We start from the raw sequence: 22,200 nt of genomic DNA, 5'->3' as shown, positions 1-22,200 counted from the left end.
CTGGGGAGCTGCTGCCAGCCGGGATCCCAGGCAGCTCACAGCAGGCAGCCGGGACGCTGCAAGCCCTGCTGGGAGCAGCCCGGTCTCTGTCGCTGGCAGCAGCTTCCTGGAGCCAGGGCTGGCTGCAGCGTGCCAAACAAAATGGCCTCGCGTGCCACTCGGCACATGAGCCAGGGGTTGCCGACCCCTGGTCTACTATAACCCCAAAGATCCTTTTCTGCAGAGCTGCTGCTTATCCAGTCAGTCCCCAACCTGTGCCAGTGCATGGGATTGTTTTGTCATAAGTGCAGAACTTTGCACTTCTTCTTACTGAACTTCAGATTTGTTGTGGTCCAATACTACAATTTGCTGAAGTCTCTGAATTCTAGCCCTAGCCTCCAGCGTACCTACTATTCCTCCCAGCTTCGTGTCATCTACAAATTTGCTGAGTGTGCAACTCCATCTCATCTCCCAGGTCACTGATGAAGATATTTAACATTCCACTTGATGCCAGTTACCAATTACACATTGAGCCACTGATTACTACTACCCTTTGAGCCCAACAATCCAGGCAGTTTTCTATCCACCTTACAGTCCAGTCCATTCACCCAATCCATACTTCCTTAGCTTGCTTGCAGGAATGCTGTCAGAGACTCATCAAAAGCCTTGCTAAAGTCAAGGTACATCAAGTCCACTGCTTTTCCTGTAACCACAGAGCCAGTTGTCTCATCATAGAAGGCAATCAGGTTGGTCAAGCATGACTTGCCCTTGGTGAATCCATGCTGATTTGTTTTAAGCAATAATACAAAGATTAATCACAGAACTAGTGCCACGTGCTACAGTTCCCTATACTAAAATGAAGAGACTCTTTTCTAGTTGCTATTAGGATGTTTCAAACAGATGAATGCATGTCACTTGGGATTTGTGGGCTTTTTGTTGTTGTTTATGTCCGAGTGTGGGGAGGGGTTCCATTTTTTGTTTTGTTTTTTTTTAAAAAGAAAGGTCTGTGCTATGAAAACAATCTGCCCATGGAAACTATTTTACGTGCCATTTGTTTCCTACAAATGCAGGTCTTGAATCTGGAAACTAAATGTAATTATTCCTCTCTATGAATGCCTTCTATTAAACTCAACAGCTAGCAGAAAACAAGGCTTCCATTTACAAGATTTCACATAAAAGAGATGAGGTCATAATAACTTTCTCTTCTTTCCAAAGGAGGGGAAAAAAAGGAATTGCCTCATCAAAAAAATAAATTATATTTTATAAATAGACAGCAGATAATCACTCTGAGATTTGTGTCATTCTAAGATAAACATGCTGTTTTAAAACTACATCCTTTTCCTTCCAAACTATTTAGTTCCTAAAATTCTTCTGCAGAGAACAGAGAAACAATTTGCAAGTTTAAATAACAAAAGGGCACTCCACAGTAACAGAAGCTTTTACTGCAACAGTGCCAGAAAGTTTCAATATCATTGAGGTTCCTCTGAAATTCTGCGTATGAGCTGTCAATCCCAAAGCAAGAGCTCAACTAATATTTAAAAAAAAAAAAAAATGTTAATTCCCTTTCAAGTCTGTGTGGATGCCCACAGCAATGAAAACAAAGAAAGTCACTGATGATTCATGGTTTCATTCTGCTCTTACCCGAATAGGTGTGATTTCTCTCTCTCAAGTGGAGCTTTCTCCAATGGAGAGAAGAGCAAAAAAATAATTGTATACTACTACAATTGGGAGATTGGGATAAATACATAAGGATGGTTTTGTGATAGCAGTTGTGAACTCATTCTGTCCTACCTGGACCAACACAAGTTAGATACAGGGGTGGGCAAAATGCAGCTCGTGGGGCCTGTAAAAAATTAGAAAATTAATATTTATCTGCCCCTGGCTGCCTGTCACACAGACCTCGATGGCTTAAGAAAACTCAATAAGCAGCCCTCCACATGAAATAATTGCCTGCCTCTGAGTAAGAAGCTCTACAAAAATGTTATTTTCCAATTAAACTTTCCTAACTAAATGAAGTCAATGGTATTTTTCACTCTTGGTTTCTTATTTCATTTGCTTCTCTGTCCACATCACCACTAAATTTGTTTTACCCTCACTGAAAGCCCATTTCTTCTCAGTTGTTACAACTGCTTCAAACTAATCTTTTGCCATCATGTCAATGTCAAAGGAAAAAGATGGAGAGGGAGTTGGAGCAGGAGCAGGAACACACTTCTCAACGAATTACTGATGAAGAGTTGCTAGAATGCCAGGAGCAAAAAACACAAATCACTTTCACAACTAGCTTTTGATGAAAATGAAGCCATGGACTCTACTTATGCAAGATAAAACTCAGGCTTAAGCTCTTTCAAAAAAAAAAAAAAAAAAAAAATCAACAGTGAAAGTTTTATTCATTTTCTTACCTGAGGTTAAAGAATCCAAAAAAACCATTTAGACGGTCTGTATTTTGATATGAACCCCTAGCTTGCAAATTAACTTTGAGAATGTTCATATAAGAAAAATCCATTCAATCCTTTTGTTACCTTCAATTTGAAGAGACTTGTTAATGTGTGCCCTCCCCCCAATGCTCCTGTTCAGTCACCACTCCCCCGATTGGTCTGGCTGCTGCTGACTCCCCCTCCCACCTGCAACTTTTGCTTTCTACTGATGACCCAGGGGGCAGTACATCCCAGTGCTGGGGGAGGGTGAAGTGAGGAGGGGACCTGCAGTGCAGCCACAGGAGCAGAGATGGGAGCCACCCACACACAGGGTATAGAAAAGGAGAGGATGCCTCCTACATGGAGGAGGCATGGGAAGGGAGGGGGAAATGTAGCCCAGGTGCCCATGGCTCGCACTCATGTGGCCCCTGACCACTTTGAAGCTAGACAGCCCTGATTTAAATTATGTTTTACTGATCAGCTGCTCTCATATTTACTAAAAATGGAACATGCAACAGGCATCTAATAAATTCAACAATCTAAGGACTGAAATCAAAGGAAATCTGACAAAAGCATGAGAACCATCCTATCAGATACCTTGACCTTATTCCAAGTATCTCTCTTTGATGCTAAGAGTTCATAATACCAAGCTTTTTCTCTAGTCAATGACCGCTTATTCAATCTACTAGTAGAGTTTGGCCAATAACCCATTACCATTTGGATCCAGTATTGTAAACCACTCTGTAATTTTCTTCTTATTCCCTATATAAAAACATAATGCACTCATTACAGATATTCAAGCTCAGGATCTCTAGTATAAAACCTGATTTTTAAAAAATTACCAGAATTTGGAAATTCGTCTTCATATTTCTTAAACTCAAAGCTTAATAAAGAGAACTGCACTGCTGCAAGTTTACACAATTGTAAATTAAATCCTAAATTCTCATTCTACCTCCTGGAACAAGCAAAACAAAATGATAAAAAGAGAAGCTAGGTTCTTAAATCTTTTAAGAACCAGAATAGACAATACTTTTGTTTTTGTTTCACTTGCTTTCCTTATATTTTTCCACTGCCTACGAATCTGTATATCACTCAGTCTATGTCCACATAGTTAGAAGATAGAGTAATTTAGCCCAAACCTGTAAATTGCTCAAGTTTGTTGGATTTCCTTTTGTGTTAGGCTATTGTTTCATGTTACACTTCACACATGCTAACAGCACTTACAATGCTAGTGCCTGAGGGTTAAAGCAGTAAAGCACCTATTAAATGCTACCGTTGAATAATAAAATTCTGCCTTTTCAGTAAGGAGTATTTCTCAATCATATTACCTAGCATGTTGAGCTAACATTGGACTGCTCCATGGAAGTAATAAGATTAGGAAACTCCACTGGGGCAGTGAGAGGTGGGGGACAACTAACAAATACTTGCTGGGCTTCCACTCACTCTCCCATCCCACCAAAGCCAACCTCTAACACCGTAGGTCCTACAGCACAGTTAAGAGGCTGGGAACTCCAAAAAGTTGTTTGCAGCCCAGGCCCCAGCCAGTTGAAGGCACCTGTGCACTGCAGGGACTGGGACCAGCTCCCATACAATACCACAGTCACTCCCAGCCCCCATGCCACACAAGAGCCTTGAAATGTCCAGCTCCCTGCCCACCTTACCACACCAGAGCCTTGAACTGACAAGACTTCCATAAGGTGGTGAAATGGGAATCCAACAAACAGCTGTTTTTTTAGCTCCCAGCCTCCTTACTGCACCAGAGCCTTCATCCAGTTCTGGTGGGATCCCAGGGCTCAGAATGAGACTCTGGTGCAAACTACAATCTCTATTTAGATCTATATTTAGATGATAGTAAGCATTAAAGTGCGACTGCTCAAACAAACTTTCTAAATCTTATTAACGCTTAGTAAGATCTAAATATAATGTGCTAAGTGTAATATGTAACAATAACCTTTCTCGTAGGTGACCTTATTTGCTTACTTGAAATGCTTAAGTAACTTTAAAAAAAAGAAAAAGAGATGGGCTGTCAGTAGATAAACTAAAGAGAACATTCTAGTCTAATTTAAGTCTCGAGTCACAAACAACTAACCCACAGAGTTTTATTACCAGTTCTGTCCACAAAAAAAGTATATATTATATAATATATATATTTTTTATGGACAGAGCTGGTAATAAAACTGTTGTTTAGTTGTTTGCGATTTTGATGACTTAAGATTAGGTTAGAATGCTACACATATATACTTGCAAATTTCCCATCGAGAATGACAGAGGGGAGGGACAGAGACCCACTGCCCCCTGCCGCTTCGGCCTGGGCCCGCTCCCTGCTTCCCCACCGCTGCTTGGGGCCAGGTCTGCTTCCCCCCTTCCCCCTGCCACTTCAGGGCCGCTTCAGGGTGGGACCAGGGCCCACAATGGTAGTCAAGGCAGAGGTCATGTCTGCAGTGGTGGTCGTGGCAGGGCGCAGCCATCAATCAGCCCCGTCCCCTTCCCGCTCCCCTCCCTCCCTGCCAGCTGTTGTTGTGGAGGAGGCGCTCCATCCCCTGGCTCCAAGAAGCAGGGTGGGGGAAGGGCAGCGCTATTGGCTTCGCCTCCCGCCCCAGTCCCTGCTACTATGGCGGTGCTCTGCCATGTGGGGCAAGGTGAGGCCCATGCTGCGCAGCCAGTACCCCACGCCCCCACCATTCCAGCCCCTCAGAGGAGCGCTGCCATGACAGTGGGGACTGTGTCTCTGTCTGTCCAGAGAACTCTGATTGGCTGCAGAGGCAACAAATCAGAATGCAAATAAAGTGTTACACATAGACAGATTAAGGCTTTTATAAATATTATAACATATACAGCAAAAGCTTTGTTATCCAGCACCCATGGGGGATGGAGGGGGTGCCGGATAACAAAATATGCTGGTTAATTGAGAGGCCCAAACAGGCATCTTTGCCAGCACCTAGTAAGGGCTGTGGGGGCTCAGCAAAACTGGAAGTGCCATAGCAGGCACTTCCAGTTTCACTTTTACTTTACAAGCCAGCATGCTGGTTAATAGAGCATGCCAGCTTGTAAGGTGCCAGTTAAGGCAGCTTTTACTGTATATATGGCATTTGTTTATAACTTTCTCAAATATTATTTTCAAACTGAACCTTAAATGGCAAGTAAAAACTAAAGTTGATCCTTCTGCAAACACCAAAGAAATATTCACTTGAGCAAGCAAATATATTCTTGTAAAAAGTTGTTCTGATAATTGCTGCAGAAAAACTACCAGAAGTTAAAGCCTGAGATGCTAAAGAGACACACATGTGAGGAATAGTCACTTTCCTAAATTAGAATAAATGTTTTAAAATTACTGTATTTACCCAAATCCAAGACAATTCAGAATTTAAGATGAGCCCATGCTCCCTGCCCCTGGCTGGAGTAGAGCCCTAGCTGGAGCTAAAGCTGTAGCTGCAAGAGAAAAGTAAGTGGCGGCAGGGAACAAAGATTGGCGCCAGAGGGGGGAAAGCAGAGGCTATGGAGGGTAGGTGGCTGTGGCTTCAACTCCAACTCTGGGTTCAGGGTTGGAGACAGAGCCACAGTTGCTGCCCCCTCCCCTACCCACCAGCTTGTATTTGGATAGTATCACTATCCAAAATATAGCAGTTATGAGACTGTGATCCATATCAAGTCTCAAGCACACAAAACTACTAATACTACCCAATACAGGAGGAAAAAGTTACCCATCTTAGTTCCCACTCCAGTGGGCTACCCTTTACCAAACAAGATTCTGATATGAGATCATGCATACAAAACCACCAACAACTGTACATAAATCAGTATAAGGCTACCCTACAGTAGACATAACATCCAGTACGAGCACCAGTCAAGGGGAGCTAGTGTTGACATGCAACTTGCCATAGAAACATTCAGTGTAAGACTAGGTTGCTATATTATCCTGAAATTTTTCTGATGTATGCAAAGCCTCTGACAAATATCACTCCCCTGTCAACAGCAGTTGGAACCGATATCAAGGGACCTAGCACAGATGATCAGACCAACGGAGTAGGAAAATTTTCAGCACTGTGCAAATTAGACCTGAACTTTGCACTGGCAGCCAAACAGGTCTTTTATTCAAAAATTTCTCTAGTGCAGATAAAGCTCAGAGAACAGTGACAAACGAACATGTGTCCTGTTTGCACTACAGCTTCCAGCACTGCTAATACCACTACAGCTGCAAGGTACTAATTTTCCTGTTTCAGACGAGACCTTTGCGTCTGCCAGCTGCCACAAAGCAATTATTACTGTCACACAGGTCATAGCATGGTAATTACTCAGGACAGGAAAAAAAAACAAAAGCACAGAAATTCCACAGTCTTACATTTAATTAAATTTCATTGCCAGTCTCTACCATTCAGCTGACTAGAGGTTTATCTAATGGTAGGAACCAGTTTTAGGGGAAAACAACAAGGTTCCTAGTTTGTTCAGATTTTTAGGAAGAATTATCTAAGTATTAATTCTTAGTCTGTGATCCAAGACTCACCAGTAGTCCACAAAGCACTTGATAGTTAAGAGTTAGCCCCACTGTGTTAGTTTTCCTTATTTCCAGTCAGCCATGATGAAGGCATTTTAAAGCACTTTATAATATTCTCCCAATATTACTCTTCAAAGTAGGTAGTTACTACTGAAAATGTATTCATTTGCCAGTGGGAGAAGTCTCCCTATTAAGAAAAAGTTCCAACGCTGATCAAGTTTAATAACTGTTGATTTACACTGAAAAAAGTATCCAACCTTACAGTTTTCAGCCTTAAAGACAGCTAAGCAAACAGAAATGTATGGCTTCAAATATCATGCAAGGCCTGCAATTCATAACCGTGAACAGAAACCACCATTGAAAGAAGTTGGAAAGCCACAAATAGTAAGGCTATCTTCCTCATTTATGAAACTGTATCTGCCATGAGATGCCCTGTGTGACATTTTTGAACATTTACAGTACAAAAGCTAAGTGTAGCCTCTGAATTAATCAGGAGCCATCTGAAGTAGCACATCCAGGAGGCGAAAAGGGGTGCAGAACAAAGGCAAGGAAGGGGCAGAGAAGGGGATTGCAACCACATAACTGCACTCCCCTGAATCTGCTCCTGAATAACTATACTTATTGCTCTGAAATAGTATCATAATATTAAGCCAAGCCAATATTTTTAATTCTTTAAAAGGAAGATAAAAGCTAAATTAAACGCACTCAACGGGTAAACCATTAAACATTTCAACTACAATGGACTGTTCCTGAGGCAATAAAGATTAAGACAGCTGTAAGGAAATGAGCATTTGTGCTCACATGTAACTGCTGAGACAACATGGCAAAGAAGAATGGGACTTTGTGTGTGTACACACACACACACTTAACAGGAGAGCTGATCAAGACTACTTTGAATGACAGTCTGGGACCAGACTATACCTAATAGGAGGCTGCATTATCTAGGGGTAACCACTGTATAGGAACCAGTTCTGCAGACCACCACCACCAGTTGAAACAGTATTGTTTGAGAATCTACCTTGAAAAATTCCAGATCACTGAATCTCCACAATGCTGTGTCTGGAACTACCAGTCACTGTGTACAACATTGACTAATAGTCATTTTTGGTTTATGTCAAAGCAAACTACAGGAAATTGTTTTTGTTATTTACCTACATGTTGCAAATATCATTTATCTTAAAAATAATAAACTTGGCTACAATTTCTAATAGTTTTGGTTAGAATTCTGGATAAAGAGTGTGCAGCAATACATGTTGAAATGGGAACAAACAAGTTTGCTCTTTCTTTTAGATAATAACAATACATTAATCCGATTTCCCGTACCCCTTTCCATCATGTCCTTTTTTTCTCCCCAATGCTACTCTTCACATCCCTTCCGGTCAGCAAGGATCTTCACCCTACTAGATAACTACAATAACTTCAGTTTTCCTAATACAACTAAGGCAAACACAACTGTCTTAGATGATGTAATTGTAGTAGATGGTCAGCATGAAATAGACAAGGAGACAGTGGAATTAAATGATTCAGCAGGCCTTAAGAAAAACAACAACAAACAATTTTTTTTTAATTAAATATTCCCCTGTCACCTGGCTGACAGCTCCGTTTAGTTTGCTTTCTGGTTTTATTTTAAACCCACTGCATGTAAATCTTGTAGCTTTTCTGCTTCAGCTAAAGAGAACGAGAAGCTGAGGATGGATCAATTGCTAGAATGCAGCTTAAACACTGTGGTTAAAGAAAGTCAGCACTGAGAGACAGGTCCAAATATTCACAGCACAGATAGCAACAGAAATTACCACAAAATGACCATGCAAGTCACACGCAAGCAACAGTTAACAGAATTTCGTAACAAGAAAAAAAAAAAACCAGCATAGCCATGCATTGGTAATACTACAATATTCTTGCCCTCTGGCCTGCCGTTCTAATACTATTTACATAAAAATTATACAGTACAACCTCATTATAACAAACCATATTTATAGAACACTCCCCATCCTTTTAACAATCCTAACAGCAGGAACCAATCTCTTCATTATCATGATGTACAAAAATGACTAGCCCTATTATAGAGAACAACCTCTTTTAATGAACTTTCTTTCCATCCCATGGGGGTTCATTATAATGAGGCTGCACTGTACTGAAATACCATCATGCTAATCCTTTGAGATCTTATGTCAATATCTTTATTCTTTTTAATTATGCTGAAAATTCTTTTGGGCCATCTTTCATTTTCTATGGTGCGCAATTAAAAAATAGAGAACGTGTACAGTATATTCCATTTGCATGCAACCCAGATAAGTGCAGGATTTGCTTAACTATATAACCCAATGCCAGCCACAATTTGCTGCCTAATGCTTCCACTATAACAAACTTCCATTCTCTGCATATCAGTTAAATTAACACATTTTCTAAGTGCACAGCATTTTCAGCAACACTATCATCTCTGTAACTTAATTGTGCTTGTAGAGTACCTTTAACTGTATCTGTCTACTTTATAACTAAGTGGATATGTCTACAAGTGCAATTAATGCATCTGGATATACTTTGGATCAAAATAAGCCAAAGTAGACTAATTCTGATGTCACCACCTATACACATGTTTAAGTACAGTAATTTACTGCACTGCTGGATACTTGTATCTGACAGGATTATCCAGCAGCACATTAAATTAGGTTACTGTGCCCTAACTGTCATACACGTGTACATTATGATGCCTTACTGGGCAACAAATCAGTCTGCTTGCACAGTAAAGCATCTTGTGTAGACATGCCCTATGTATGCTATTCAGCTACTCCAGAAAGAGTGAACGGGAAGTACCTGTCAAAGGGCCACTTATGCACAGACCAGCAAGGTACTGTCCTTCTCTACGTAAGAAAGTTTCATTTGAAACAGTAATCAGGAGGCAGTTTTGTGCAAAGTTGGATCATTCTGTCTAAATTAAGTTCAGAGACGCTTTTGATATCTTTCTTAAGAGACTGTTTTTAACTTAATACAAGTTTCCTGCTGAAAAGCAACAGGCTAACACTAACAATGATTAACCCTTCCTTGGGGGTCAGTAGCAATGATTCTCAGTGGTAAGCAAGAAGGGTGGGGGGAGGTTTTTGCGCAGGGTGGGGGTTGCAGGAGGGGTTGGATAATTTCTTTCTTTTTTTTTTTTTTTTTTTTTTTTTTTTACCTACAATGTACTCAAACTTCTATTATTAAGGAAATAAAAATCTAGAGCTGCATGAGAAGGGGAGGAAAAATAAGGCATGTGTAAAATACACAAGTCCTGTCAATAAAAGTCAACTTGCATTTAGTTTAATTCATAGTTTCACAGTTATCAGGGGCTGGAAGCCACCTTTCAGGTCATCGGATCCAGCCTCCCCCTGCACGTGGGCAGGAAAGACTGTTAGGATCAAATGATCCCAGCAAGATGGATGTCAATTGCCTCCCTCATTTTTTTTTTTTTTTTTTTTAAAAGAAACAGGTTTGTTAGCGATCCTTGGCTGCTTTCTGAAGACCTCAGCATGTCAGTGATTTGCAAGCTGAATTCAGTATCAGAAATCATCAGTTAGTTATATCCCATGTCTGCTTTTCCCACATCATATTATATGCTCTGAAAACCAAAACATGAATCTGGTAGAACTCAATAAGTCAATTATAATTCAAATTCTCTCTATTGCAGTTTCCACTGATATAATTTCCAAACAGTATTTTAGGACAGTGGTCTCCAAAGTGGGGTATGCAAGATGATCCACTGGGGTGTGGGAAGAAAATATTAGAACTTCTATTTATATTTATTTTTTATCTAAAAAAATAAGAAAGAAATTAAGCTTTACTAATATTTAATATATGGATCAACACTGGCGCCCTCACTCGGTCCATGTCACACAGTCATGTGTCACATACAGTATGCAAGGTATCCTGAGGGAAGAGTGGGAGTTCCACATACATTAGGGGTGCGCGCTCAAAAATTTTTTTACTGATAAGGGTGCGCGATCAAAAAAGTTTGGAGATCACTGTTTTAGGATATTAAACATTCTACTTCAAGAGACAGGACATTTTAAAGGAATGATATGAAGATTAGAATCTCTATCCCTAGAAATTTTCAAGAGGAGGATATAGACAGATATACTGGGATAGCTTAGTTAGGGATGATCCTGCTTTGTACAGGGCTGGACTGATGACCTCATGAGGTCTCTTCCAGTCCTACTTTCTATGATCCTATAACTTACAAGCCTATCTGTACATTCTGTATCATCTTTGCTTTGGTTCAGAGTCATCAAACTTCTACATGGGCAGGGGCTGTACCCCCTGCAGGCTGCACCAGCGGATGTCACACAAAGGCCACACAAGGGTAAGCCACAGACACCCTGGGCAGCCGGCCCTATGGGCACACACGCCTGCACTATTCACCCACATGGGTGCTCCCTCTCCCCCACACTACACCATGCACCTATGCAGCCTGAGATTCACTGCACTTCCCCCTCAGGCAGGGGTAGGACAAAAGCTGAAGGAGTGAGGGGGATCCCACTGACTGCAGCCATTGCTACAGCCAGAGCGATTGAGGAACAGCAGCTGGGAAGTAGCCTGGGGCCCCTTGCAGGCTGCATGAGGCCCTGGCACCAACAGTTGGTGAGCCCTGCTTGGGTTTGCAGATTTATCATGCTATACAGAGAAGCATATTTTTGTTACCTGCTGTGTTTACCTAAACAACAAAGAAAGCCAGCAATGCTTTAAACGTTACCAAAATCCTTCACCTGGAACATTCACTAACTTTCAGTGCCCTCCTGGCTCACAAAAATGGAAAGTGAAAAAACAGAGCAACATGCGCACAGATAATGTGTGCATACCCACAAACCAAAATCTAATTCATGTGTAAAATTGCCGGGTAGCACAGAATGGCTGCTTAGTTTCCTCTCTCTCTCTCTGGTAGACTAAGAGGGAAATATGAAAAAAAAAAGTTGCGGGATTTTTTAGAAACTTTAACTGTGGGAGAAAAGGAATAATTTAAAGGACTGCAAGACCCGCCCATACTCCTTTAAAATATGTTCCTGCAAGGTATTTTTATATAGCACACACTTAAATCATTAGAACAAAACACAATTCCTAATGTTGCAATTTTTTTGTTATGAGCTTCCCAAAATAATGATTTAACACAAAGCTTGAAATTCCTATTTCATATGTATATTTTATATGAGGCAGATATGATTCTTAAATTTATGTCCAATGGGAAAAACCCATATTTGAAAGTCATGTCTCAGTAACAGGATTGCCTATTCCAATTCACTGCTTGGCTGCGTCCAGACGAGCGCAGCCATGCAATATGTTTAGCTGTTCTCCAGATACCCAGGGGTCAAAAAAAACCCACAGAAAAAAAGCTGAGCGGTGTACATGGTGGCAATGTGCGCCACCCAAAGCCAGAGCCTGACTCCCTAGAGCCACACTCCACTGCCAGCCAGGCTCCATAAGGTAGGATTGTCACTGCTGTAGCCCAGGGAGGCCCCTAGGTAGAGGCTGCTGGGGACCGCCCAGTGCTGGTCACAGCCTTCCCTACCCCGCCCAGGGCAACTTGCCACGTGCCAGAGTGCACGTGCCACAGGCATTCCCCAGGGACAACTAGTGGCGGCACAAGGTGTGCCACCACTACTTGTCCCTGGGGAACCAAACATCCATGCACATCTGGACAGGGCCCTTGAGACGTTTTGTGCAAGTCATGTTTTTAACATGATTTCCTTAAGGCTATGGTGGAGGAGGGGAAAAGAAGGGAGGGCTGTGATTATATACCTCCATCTTATGAAAAATTACAAGACTGACACTGTCCAGGTCACTCTATTTATTGGATTCTTAATGTCTTATTTGAGAATCAGAGAAGCTTACAACGAACAGTGGTATATGGACTCACAGCTAACATGTAAACTACAGGTCCAATCTATTGCATAAAGAAGGCATGTCAGCTCTGAACACCACAGAAATGTAACACACTAGTTATAAATAATGAATAAGGCCTTTTATTTTTCCCACGTGAATCTGGCCATAAAGGTAGTGACTGTTGTCCCAATGCCTGAACAATATGGGGTCCAATTATCTCAGGATACAAACACATAGCACATTACTCTAAAGTTATTTGACTTTGTTCTGAGGTAAAAGTGGATCAGAAATGTGATCTCCAGCCTTACATGGACATGAGTCACTCCATTATCTATATGCTAACATGTATTAATCTGGTGTGTCAGCCATGAGTCTGTTCTCCTGGTTTGTTTCATTCCAGAATGGCCATTTGCTCAATGCAGGTCAGCTCCCCCACTGACATACTGAACTAGCACAGAGAGCAAGCCTGCAAAAGCTTATAGGTCTCCTGGTCATAGGTCTGCTTCATACTACTACAGAGTATCATCCCTAGTAAATTACTCAGGGTAACCATAACGCATGCTTACACCATTAAAGATCACCCCTTCTTCCTTATGTCCCAGTGCAGCACCCAAAGACATTCAATAATATATTGATCTGAAAGGTGCAATTCCAAGGAGCCATAGGTAAGGCATCTTCACAGCCGGAGTCTATTAGCAACTTGGTACATGAGTCCCAATCTGTCCCTTTTCAGTGAATGGTGCAAGACTTTCTACTTACTTCCCTAATATTTCACTAATTACCTTCATTTTCCATTTTAACTTTCCCTAAAGGTTAGCTAATTCAATATTGCAAGCAAGGGTGAGAGTATATACTGCCTAATACAGAGAGACTTTAAAAAGTATGCCCATATTTCAATGGGACAGGGACTCAAATGCCTGTAACAATCTATCACAACTGAGATCCTTACAGTGGTTAGTTTCCATTATCACATGCCAGGGCAGATCCTGGACTTTACAAGAAGTGGGCACAGGAGCAACAACAAGCGCTGCAGGATTGGCTGCACCCAGACTCCCGCCCTCTCCTCAGAGGGTAGACAGACTGTGCCAGAAAAGGAGCGGCATGGACTTTTTTGAATCCTGAAGAAGATAAGAATTCCCCCCTTTCCATACCCTCCCTGCTCAGAGGCACATCTGCCCTCCTCCCCTGCCTGCCGTTGCCAGTGTCCCCACTGTCCCAAGGGTGAGGGGAGCTCAAGCCCTAATTCTGCAGAGCTGGGTGGCAGCTGGGCTCAGCCTGGGACAGTGGCAGCAGTGACAGATGGGTCCCCCTTGCTGCCTAATCCACCCAGGTGTCACCCACCAGTTCAGGAGCAGACATGGGGAGGGGGATGCTGCCTGCCCCCCCCCACAACCACTACTAAGGGCTGAACCCAGCCCCTGCACAGCCCAGCTAGAGCAGAACACAAGCTCCCCTCATCCCCAGCACAGCATACACACCAACAGTGGCAGGTGGGGGACTGGGGAATGGAGTGGATGGGAATGGGCTTTGGAGCACAGAAGGTAAGTGGGGGGGGGGGGGGACACAAGGATTCTTACCTTCTTTGTGACTAAAAAAGTTCCTGGCCTTCCTGGCTGCTGCTTCTGCCATGTAGTCAGAAAGCAGGTTGCAGCCTCTGGATCCATCTCTAAGCCATGCAGACTTTTTCAGACTCTGGATCACATTCTAATAGATATGTCCACTGGATCATTTCCTTTCCTATTCATGATCACCTGGTATCTTTGGGGAAATTAATGCTTACATAGATAAACTTGTAAAAGGAGAACTTATTGTATTAAATATTTTAAAGCAATTTCACAGATTAAAAAAAGGAATAATGAATGCTGTGTGCCCACCCAACCCTTAGACACTACAGCTTAGGATTCCAGCTCTGAAAACACAAATACTTCTGCTTCTTTTGTTATAGGCTAAGCACTAGAAAAATTCCACATGGCTATTCTAACAGATCACATTTTAGCTGTTTAGAAGCACAGATGACTTCTAGATACAATTAATGTTTTTTCCTCCTGTGGCCACGGACATTATATCTGTGCCTTTCTCCCAGCACAAAAAGAGAGCCTACAGCTGTTCCCGGGGTTTCTTGTGGAAGAGAACCAGCTCGTCCACAAGAAGATTCTACCTCTTCCATCCAGGAAGATCTCTCCCCTCCTGTACTAACTTGAATGGCTGTACACTTCTTTCAGGTGTTGATGACCCCTTTATACAAATCCTCTGTTCTCCTTCCCTCCCATCAAAGGAGAGGAAGACAGAGCAAGCACAGGTTCCTTGATAGTTCAACCAAGGGTGGACTGTCAGGAAGCCCAGTAGGATCCCCAACATGGAAAATTCCCCCACCCCTATCCAGCTACTCATCTGACCCATGGGATGGGTGGAGATGGAGGTAGGGAGGGAGGCATTCTCCTGCAGCAGGAATCTTCAAAGGGCTTTGGGAGAGCTCTAGCCCCAGGCATCTGCCTCCCACTCATGCACTTCTCTGGGTTGACCCAGAGGAATATAGGGAGAAGAGAGCAGTTCTCATATAGTGGGAACCCTGGGACTGTAAATCTCAGGGATCTAAAACAGTGTTTTGTAGATTTACAATACAATTCCAAAACTGTAGCCACTCAGATGACAGCTATACTCAAACCCCAGTCCAACCTACTACACAGACAACAAGAAGACTCAGGCCCCACTCTAACCTCGTGACAAGGACAACTGAATCCCTCTGGTCATCACTTACAGCCCCCAGCTTGAATACCTTATACCAGGGATGGTCGACCCCTGGCACACATGCCACAAGTGGCACAGGCAGCTGCTTAGTGTGGCACACAAGCCCTGGGTACTCAGTAAAGGGAGGTGCTGGAAGAGAAGCAGGGGGGCTCAAGACTTTGGTGGCATGGAGCAAAGTGGGGGCAGAACACTATTGGGAGAGGAAGCATCAGATGTCACTGCCAAGAGCCCAGTTAACACTTTCCAGGTCCCACAGCAGCCATCAGAAATCATGGCTTTGGATTCGCACTCACAACATAAAACAGCAATGGTTGAGGGGATAGAGAATGGGTAACCAGGTTCTTGGTGGTGACATCTCTTGCAGTAGCATCCTACCCCTGCTCTGTTCTTTGTGGTGTGGCTGTGGCCAGAGGCTTGAGCCCCCCTGCCTTCATTTGAATACCCCAGGGTGCAAATTATCAAGTATGTTTCAGAAGCAGATATAAGAAGGAAGGAATCAGTGCTGCATTTAGGAAGGGAGTAGGATGTAATGCAGCAGGCCTGCCAAAAACATTGGCCATTGTTGCTTTAGATCCATCATTAATGAACTCTGACCCCTACTGGAAAATTACAACCATCCAAAGATCCTGGCACAAACTAGCTAATTTTAGTTCTCAACAAGCCACCAGGTCTTAATACAGACCCATATGCCATCTGTGCCCCATCCTCAACACAGACCGTATTATCACTAAACCAAGCCACATTAATTAGCATATCTGAGATTATTCATCTGCTCCTCTATCAACATCATGTATGCCATTACCAGTATACAGTGTGCCCTGCTGCAGCCAATATTGAACAGACTTATCTGAAGGAATGAATGGAAGCTGATTTGATATCAATTCCAGAAATAAGCAAAAGCCTGTGGCAGAACACTTTAACTTCCCTGGGTGTTCAATCACTGACCTTTGAGTCAACAGTCTTTAAACAAAGTGAAAAAAAAATGTAAAAGACCAATTTAAATGCAAAATTGCAGAACAAGAAATTATCCACAAACTCAACTGCATTAACCATGGGAGTATGGGTTCTCATCTCACTGCCTGAATTAGCTCTCAACTCCACTGGCCCCCAAGGTGTTAGCTGCCTCATTCATCTCAACTGATCTAATAAACCCACTCTCTCTCAGCAACATCTACTCTGCCCTGTTCCCCTCTATAAAAACTGTTTCTTTTCTGCCAGTCCATTCACAGCATCTAAGTAGGCTGTTGTATTTGAAAGCTTTTGCCTCTCAAAACCAGTGTTTACAGACATGCTCCTGGAAGGAGGGGAGGTGGGTGCTTTAATTAAAGCAGCTCTGAGAGCCACTCTAATTAAAGCACCCAAAGCATCATATGCATCAGCATCCCTGTGCTGAAAAATGGCGGCAGTGCACTTTAACTAAACCTCAATGAATTAGCTTTAGTTAAAGCATCCCTGCTGCCATTTTTCAGTGCAGGGATGCTGATACATGTGACACTGGAGTGTGCTGCTGCCCAATAATTTGTGTATACACACCATAAGATGCCACCTTGCTCTACCTTCTGACTGACTTCAGACCTACCTCTCCAATAGATTTGAGTTAGTAAAATCACTGTAGGACAGTAGGTTATCTTTCTGTCCTTCTTTAAACACTGTTATAAACATGTCAAGCATCAAGTTTCGCAGAAAGAGTGCAGTGTCCTAAGAATCACACACTTTGTGCCTTCCAAAAATAGAAAAAGTCCACATAACATCAAATTATAGGGTCAGTTGTCACTGATAACAAGATCAGATCACTTAAATATAGCTTTTCCTAAAACTGAGTATAACGTGTGGGTTATTTTGTATCATATGAGCTGCCCAGCAAAACCACACAGCGCCACCAAATAGAAAGCCTGGGTCCAAATTTGAAGCCTGGGTATATTTCACCTTGGCTTACACAAGAAGCAGTTTTCAAAACCAGGAACAGCAAAATGCATCCTCCTGAATTCTCTACTACAGTATTTTCTTGCTTAAAGAAAAACTTGCATGGGTTAATTTTCAAAATGGAAAAAAAATTTAAATGATTTGCCAGAGGTTACTCAGAAGCTTCAAACAACACCGAGACCACAAACCTTTAGAGGTGACATAAATCTATCTTACCCACTAAACAACAGCACTTCTCACACAAAAGGGTTCAATTTTCTGAATTTAGATCAGACAGAATTAATAATTCCCAACCATCTTTGTAAAGTGTTGAAGATACACAAATGAAAAAAAGCACTACCTCCTTCTAAAGCATTCCAATTAGCATTTTTCAAATGGTGTAACTAAACATTTGTCTATGCAGCAAACTGAAGCGTGAGGGTAGCATGATTAGGCCTCCCTTGGCTAGCTCAAGTCTCTTTATCATAGGTAAAAATCAGTAACCAAGATGTTGTGGCATGTCTTCAGCAGAATCTAGCAACACCAAGAGATGCCTGTCAGAGACCTCCAAGTGTTAACTCAGGTTTCTGCATCTGCAGTATTACTATTACTAGAGCTTTGTAGTATCACACTTCTGTATTGCTGTGCAGACCTTTGCAAAGGGGCATGGAAGGAAACGGGCTGGCCCAGAAGGCTTGAGCAGCAGGGAAAGAAACCCCTTAGCCCTCAAGTTCTGGGTCCACTAAGAAATTGTGATACTATAATCTAACTAATACTGGATGAGAAAATAATTTAGTTAACAAGACATGCAGTCTATATAAGCAACATATGCATCTTATCAACTGTGCTTTCAAATATATAAGGCTTTGAAGAAACTATTTTAGCTCCCTTATTTAATAGTCATATTATACATATACCATTTATATATTTTTGAAACATTGTTTTCATTCATCCACATATAAAAAATGAAAAATGTTAAACCCATACAATTCCAAAGCATATATACAAAAACACCAATTCTTTAAAATATCAGTTAAATGATAACAACACAGTTTCATATCACACATATAGAATCAAACACTGGAAATAAAGAAAAAAGGTTGTCATAAAGCCTGCATTGCATAAGCCTGCATAAGGATGTATTAAGTATAAAGAAATGCATGTTTTATAGTAAAAAAAATCTTAAGTTTAAGCCACAATAAGAAACTGGTATTCCTTCACTAAAACTCACATGGTAAAATCTTGGGGAGTGGGGGAGGGGGCAGGGAGGTGTTAAGAGAATTTTTATATTTGCCATACTTAACATGCAGTTTTCCAAACAGAGATGATTTTACCATAAATCACTTGAGTTACACACTTCCTGTTAAATCACGTTAATCCTAAAAGGCATTTAGGATTATAAATGCACTACCAAAATGCCAGTGTCAATGAATAAATACTAACTGATAATATTCCCCATTTAACAATAGTCTTTAAAAATGTACTGAACCAAGATAATAACAATTCTTTAAAAAGAGCAATATGCAGCTTGGACCTAGGGCTGTTGCACTGTGATGAGATTTCATTAGATTGATAAGCACACATTTGCAGTACATAGTATATTTTGTTTCATGATTTATTTCTTACTTGGATTTTGTAGATTAGGCAATTAATAAGGTAGTTATTTTTTTTAGCAGCCTTTAACTTTTTTTTTTATTTATACAAGCTTTTATTTGCTATTACATTTTAAATCTAAAAGCAACCTTTTGAAGCTATTTTGGTGCCTATAAAGTGGAACTAGTCCCCCTGTAATATCTGCATATTTTATGAACCCAGATGCCAAAATGTATTCTTAGATTTTCTCGGTTGATTATTTAATCATGTTTTGGTTATATATCAACAAACAAACAGTTTGGGAGAATGTGGTTAATTTGTGTTGCATCTTTAATACTACCAGCCATGTACATAGTGGAACAAAGAAGACGCCTAGAATTTACAGAAAGTCATGAGGCAATGTGTACATTTTGATAAAAATCTTATTTCAGAGAACTGAAGTCGCCAGGAAATAAGGAATGGTCTATAAATGATCTTTTATCAAGAACTTCTTTGTCGTATAGCTTGATTATGTACAAGAGAAGTTTTCTGGCATGCTGTATCCAAAACAAGGGAGGGGGAGGAGTTTGGGAGGTGTTTTTTGGTTCTTTAATTGTCTGGGGAACAGAAATCTTCAGCTCATTCTCTATTAAACTCCATCTGAACTAAATTAATACACTTTTCATACAGTGAAGTAGCATATGAATAACATTTCATTAAAATGCTGCTACCATCATTTAAATAATGGAATTACATTTTACTTCAACCAGATAAAATTTCGTTAAATTTCCTGGAATATCCTGAAAGACCTTACCCTTCCTTTTGCATGCTTTTTAATGCCCGTTTATCATTACAGTTACACATCCTAAACATAGATTTTGCAAAGTGGCCCTGTCCTTTTACCGTAATGGAATTCAAGATATTTTCTTAAATTCATGTAAGAGACATTAATCCTAACAGCTTTAGTCAGACCAGATCTACTCATGTATGAGGTCATTTAACTTGTACAGAAGCATCAACAACTGAACAGGAGGCAGGGCGGTACTAACTCTCCTTAACCTTTGTCCTAAACCTCAGGGCACGCTAGTCAACTGAGTTTCTTTATTTCTGGTTTCTGTTTTTAAAGAAGTTTCTTCTAGTTAATGTCTCAAATTGCAGCAAGGGAAGTTTAGGTTAGATACTGTACTAGAAAAAAACTCTCTCACTAGGAGGATGGTAAAACACTGGAACAGGTTACGAAGGGACATGGTTGAGTCTCTATCCTTGGAGGTTTTTGAGACCCAGCTACAGCAAAGCTTCGGCTGGGATGATCTAGTTGGGGATGGTCCCGATTTGAGCAGGGGGCTGAACTAGATCATTGTTTCTCAACCCATAAGTCACAAGAATATATGAAAGAGTCATGAGCAAACTTTAAAAATGGATCAACAAACTTTAAAAATGGATTCTCCTTTAAAGGAGAAAAATGTGGGAAATTGCCAGCCTGCAAGGGGCTGCTTGGGGCCCACACACGGTGGGGCGGGGGGCAGCAGGTCAGGAGCAAGGGGCACTGGGTTGGGACAAGCCACTGACATTTCCAAATGAGCCCTGGTCCAATAAGGTGGAGAACCACTGGATGACCTCCAACAGTCCCTTCCAACCAGCATTCCCTCTAAGCTGCACGGCCATGCACACGCACCTGGCAGCCTGGTATAAGCATGCCCAACCCCCATTTTCTATGACTATGAATCCCCCACCACAAGAGACTGGATTGCAGACACGCTGGATAACAAAACCAGGCAGGAACTGGTGCACAGGAAACACCCGGTCATTCCAAGCAGGGCCAGACAGGCACAGGCGAACAGGGTGCCCCAGACAGAAAGGAGGCCATAAAATAGTCATTATTATTATTATTATTATCATCATCATTCTGTCTGGTGAAGGGGGGCCTGATACTATATATTCGCCCTAGGCCACCTGGAGTCAAGGGACAGCGCTGATTCCAAGGGTGGCAACTATTGGTTTGAAGAGCCCGTTGTCAGGCAGGTTTTCAAACTCTTCTCCCCCTTCCACTGACAGAGAGATGTCTGTGCCCCGCTCTGCCTGCCCGGGGCCTCTCCCACAAGGCTCAAGCCCAGGGGCACTCAGCACAGCCCACCCGGGACACCCAACCCCGCCAGGCCCGTGCCCTGCGGATGAGGCGGCGGGCAGTGCCCGGGACTCACCCAGCACAGCGCGGAGGTGCTTCAGGCGGGTCAGCACGTCCTTCTTCGGGTCCAGCGCTTTCTGTGTAGATTTCTTGACATCCGCATGGCCCTTGCGGGAGAACATCCCCGGGGCCGGGGCGCCCGGCTGCAGCGGGGGGCGACGGAGGCGGAGTGGGAAGGGCACAGACCCCCCGGCTCTGCAGGGGGGAAGTCCCTACGCGGCAGCTCCGGCTCCTGCTGCCGCCCCCGCTCCGGAGTGGGCGTGTAAACACGGAACTGGCGCCGCCGCGGTTCCCCGACTGCGCAGCCGCCCGCGCCCACTCCCGCCCCTTGCGCGCCTGCCCGCCCGTCCCCCACCGCGCAGGGCATCCGCCGGGACACACGGGGATGGAAACGGGGCCGGAGCCTGCCGCCTCTGTGACCACCACCTTGACACCCCCGGGCAAGGCCCCCCTCAGTGGGCGCCAGGACTACATCCCCCGGCATGCAGCGCGGCGGGACGCGCGCCGCCGAAGCGCGCTGCATGCTGGGAGTTGTAGGCGCCGCGGGACGGGGAGCGCCCGGGTCTTCGTGCCGCGGGGAGTCTTGACCCCCCTCCTAGCACCGTGGGCTGTGGCGTGTCCCATGAGACCCCTGTGACCTCCAGTCCTTCCCCCTCACTCCTAATTACAGGCAGCAAGGGGGTGGGTGTCGTGGCCTGCAGGTGCCGTAACCCACCCGAGGAATAGGGCTCTTGGGGCACATTTACACGTGCTTTAGCCTATTTTAATGGGCATTAAAACCTCGCTAAAAAAAAAATCTGTACTCTTTCGTTAATGTTCATTAGACAGGCTAATGTGCATTTTCCTAGTACCTTACAGTGGAGGTACTGGACTTAATGCTAGGGTGGCCATCATAGAGGACAGTCTAGTTGTCCTCTATTATATGAAACTGGATGCCTTTATGTTCTCTATTTTTCTCTTCCCCCTCCCCTCCACACTTGCTACAGCACTGCTCAAGGGCAGGGCTACATGTGCATTAACGCACATTAGTTAATGCACATTAAGTCTTGTACCTTGAG

General features: G+C 42.9%; 1 protein-coding gene across 2 annotated transcripts in view; it reads right to left on the bottom strand.

Moving 5' to 3' along the window:
- RALGAPA2 (Ral GTPase activating protein catalytic subunit alpha 2) overlaps positions 1 to 21,519 on the bottom strand; it is a 359,228-nt gene extending 337,709 nt beyond the window's left edge. The window contains exon 1 of one of the 2 annotated variants that reach the window (XM_090051969.1): positions 21,159 to 21,519. In XM_090051969.1, the coding sequence (XP_089908095.1) occupies positions 21,159 to 21,264 (106 nt within the window). In that variant the 5' untranslated portion in view covers positions 21,265 to 21,519. The remainder of the gene's footprint in view (positions 1 to 21,158) is intronic. The other variant, XM_090051977.1, reaches the window with a different exon arrangement.
- Between the last annotated feature and the right edge of the window lie 681 nt (positions 21,520 to 22,200).

Source organism: Crocodylus siamensis, chromosome 1 (genome assembly GCF_052110815.1).
Source record: "Crocodylus siamensis isolate JL-2025a chromosome 1, ASM5211081v1, whole genome shotgun sequence".
In the NCBI taxonomy this organism is placed as follows: domain Eukaryota; kingdom Metazoa; phylum Chordata; order Crocodylia; family Crocodylidae; genus Crocodylus; species Crocodylus siamensis.
Note: the sequence above shows the minus strand (reverse complement) of the source record. Positions and strands in the feature narration are given on the sequence as shown.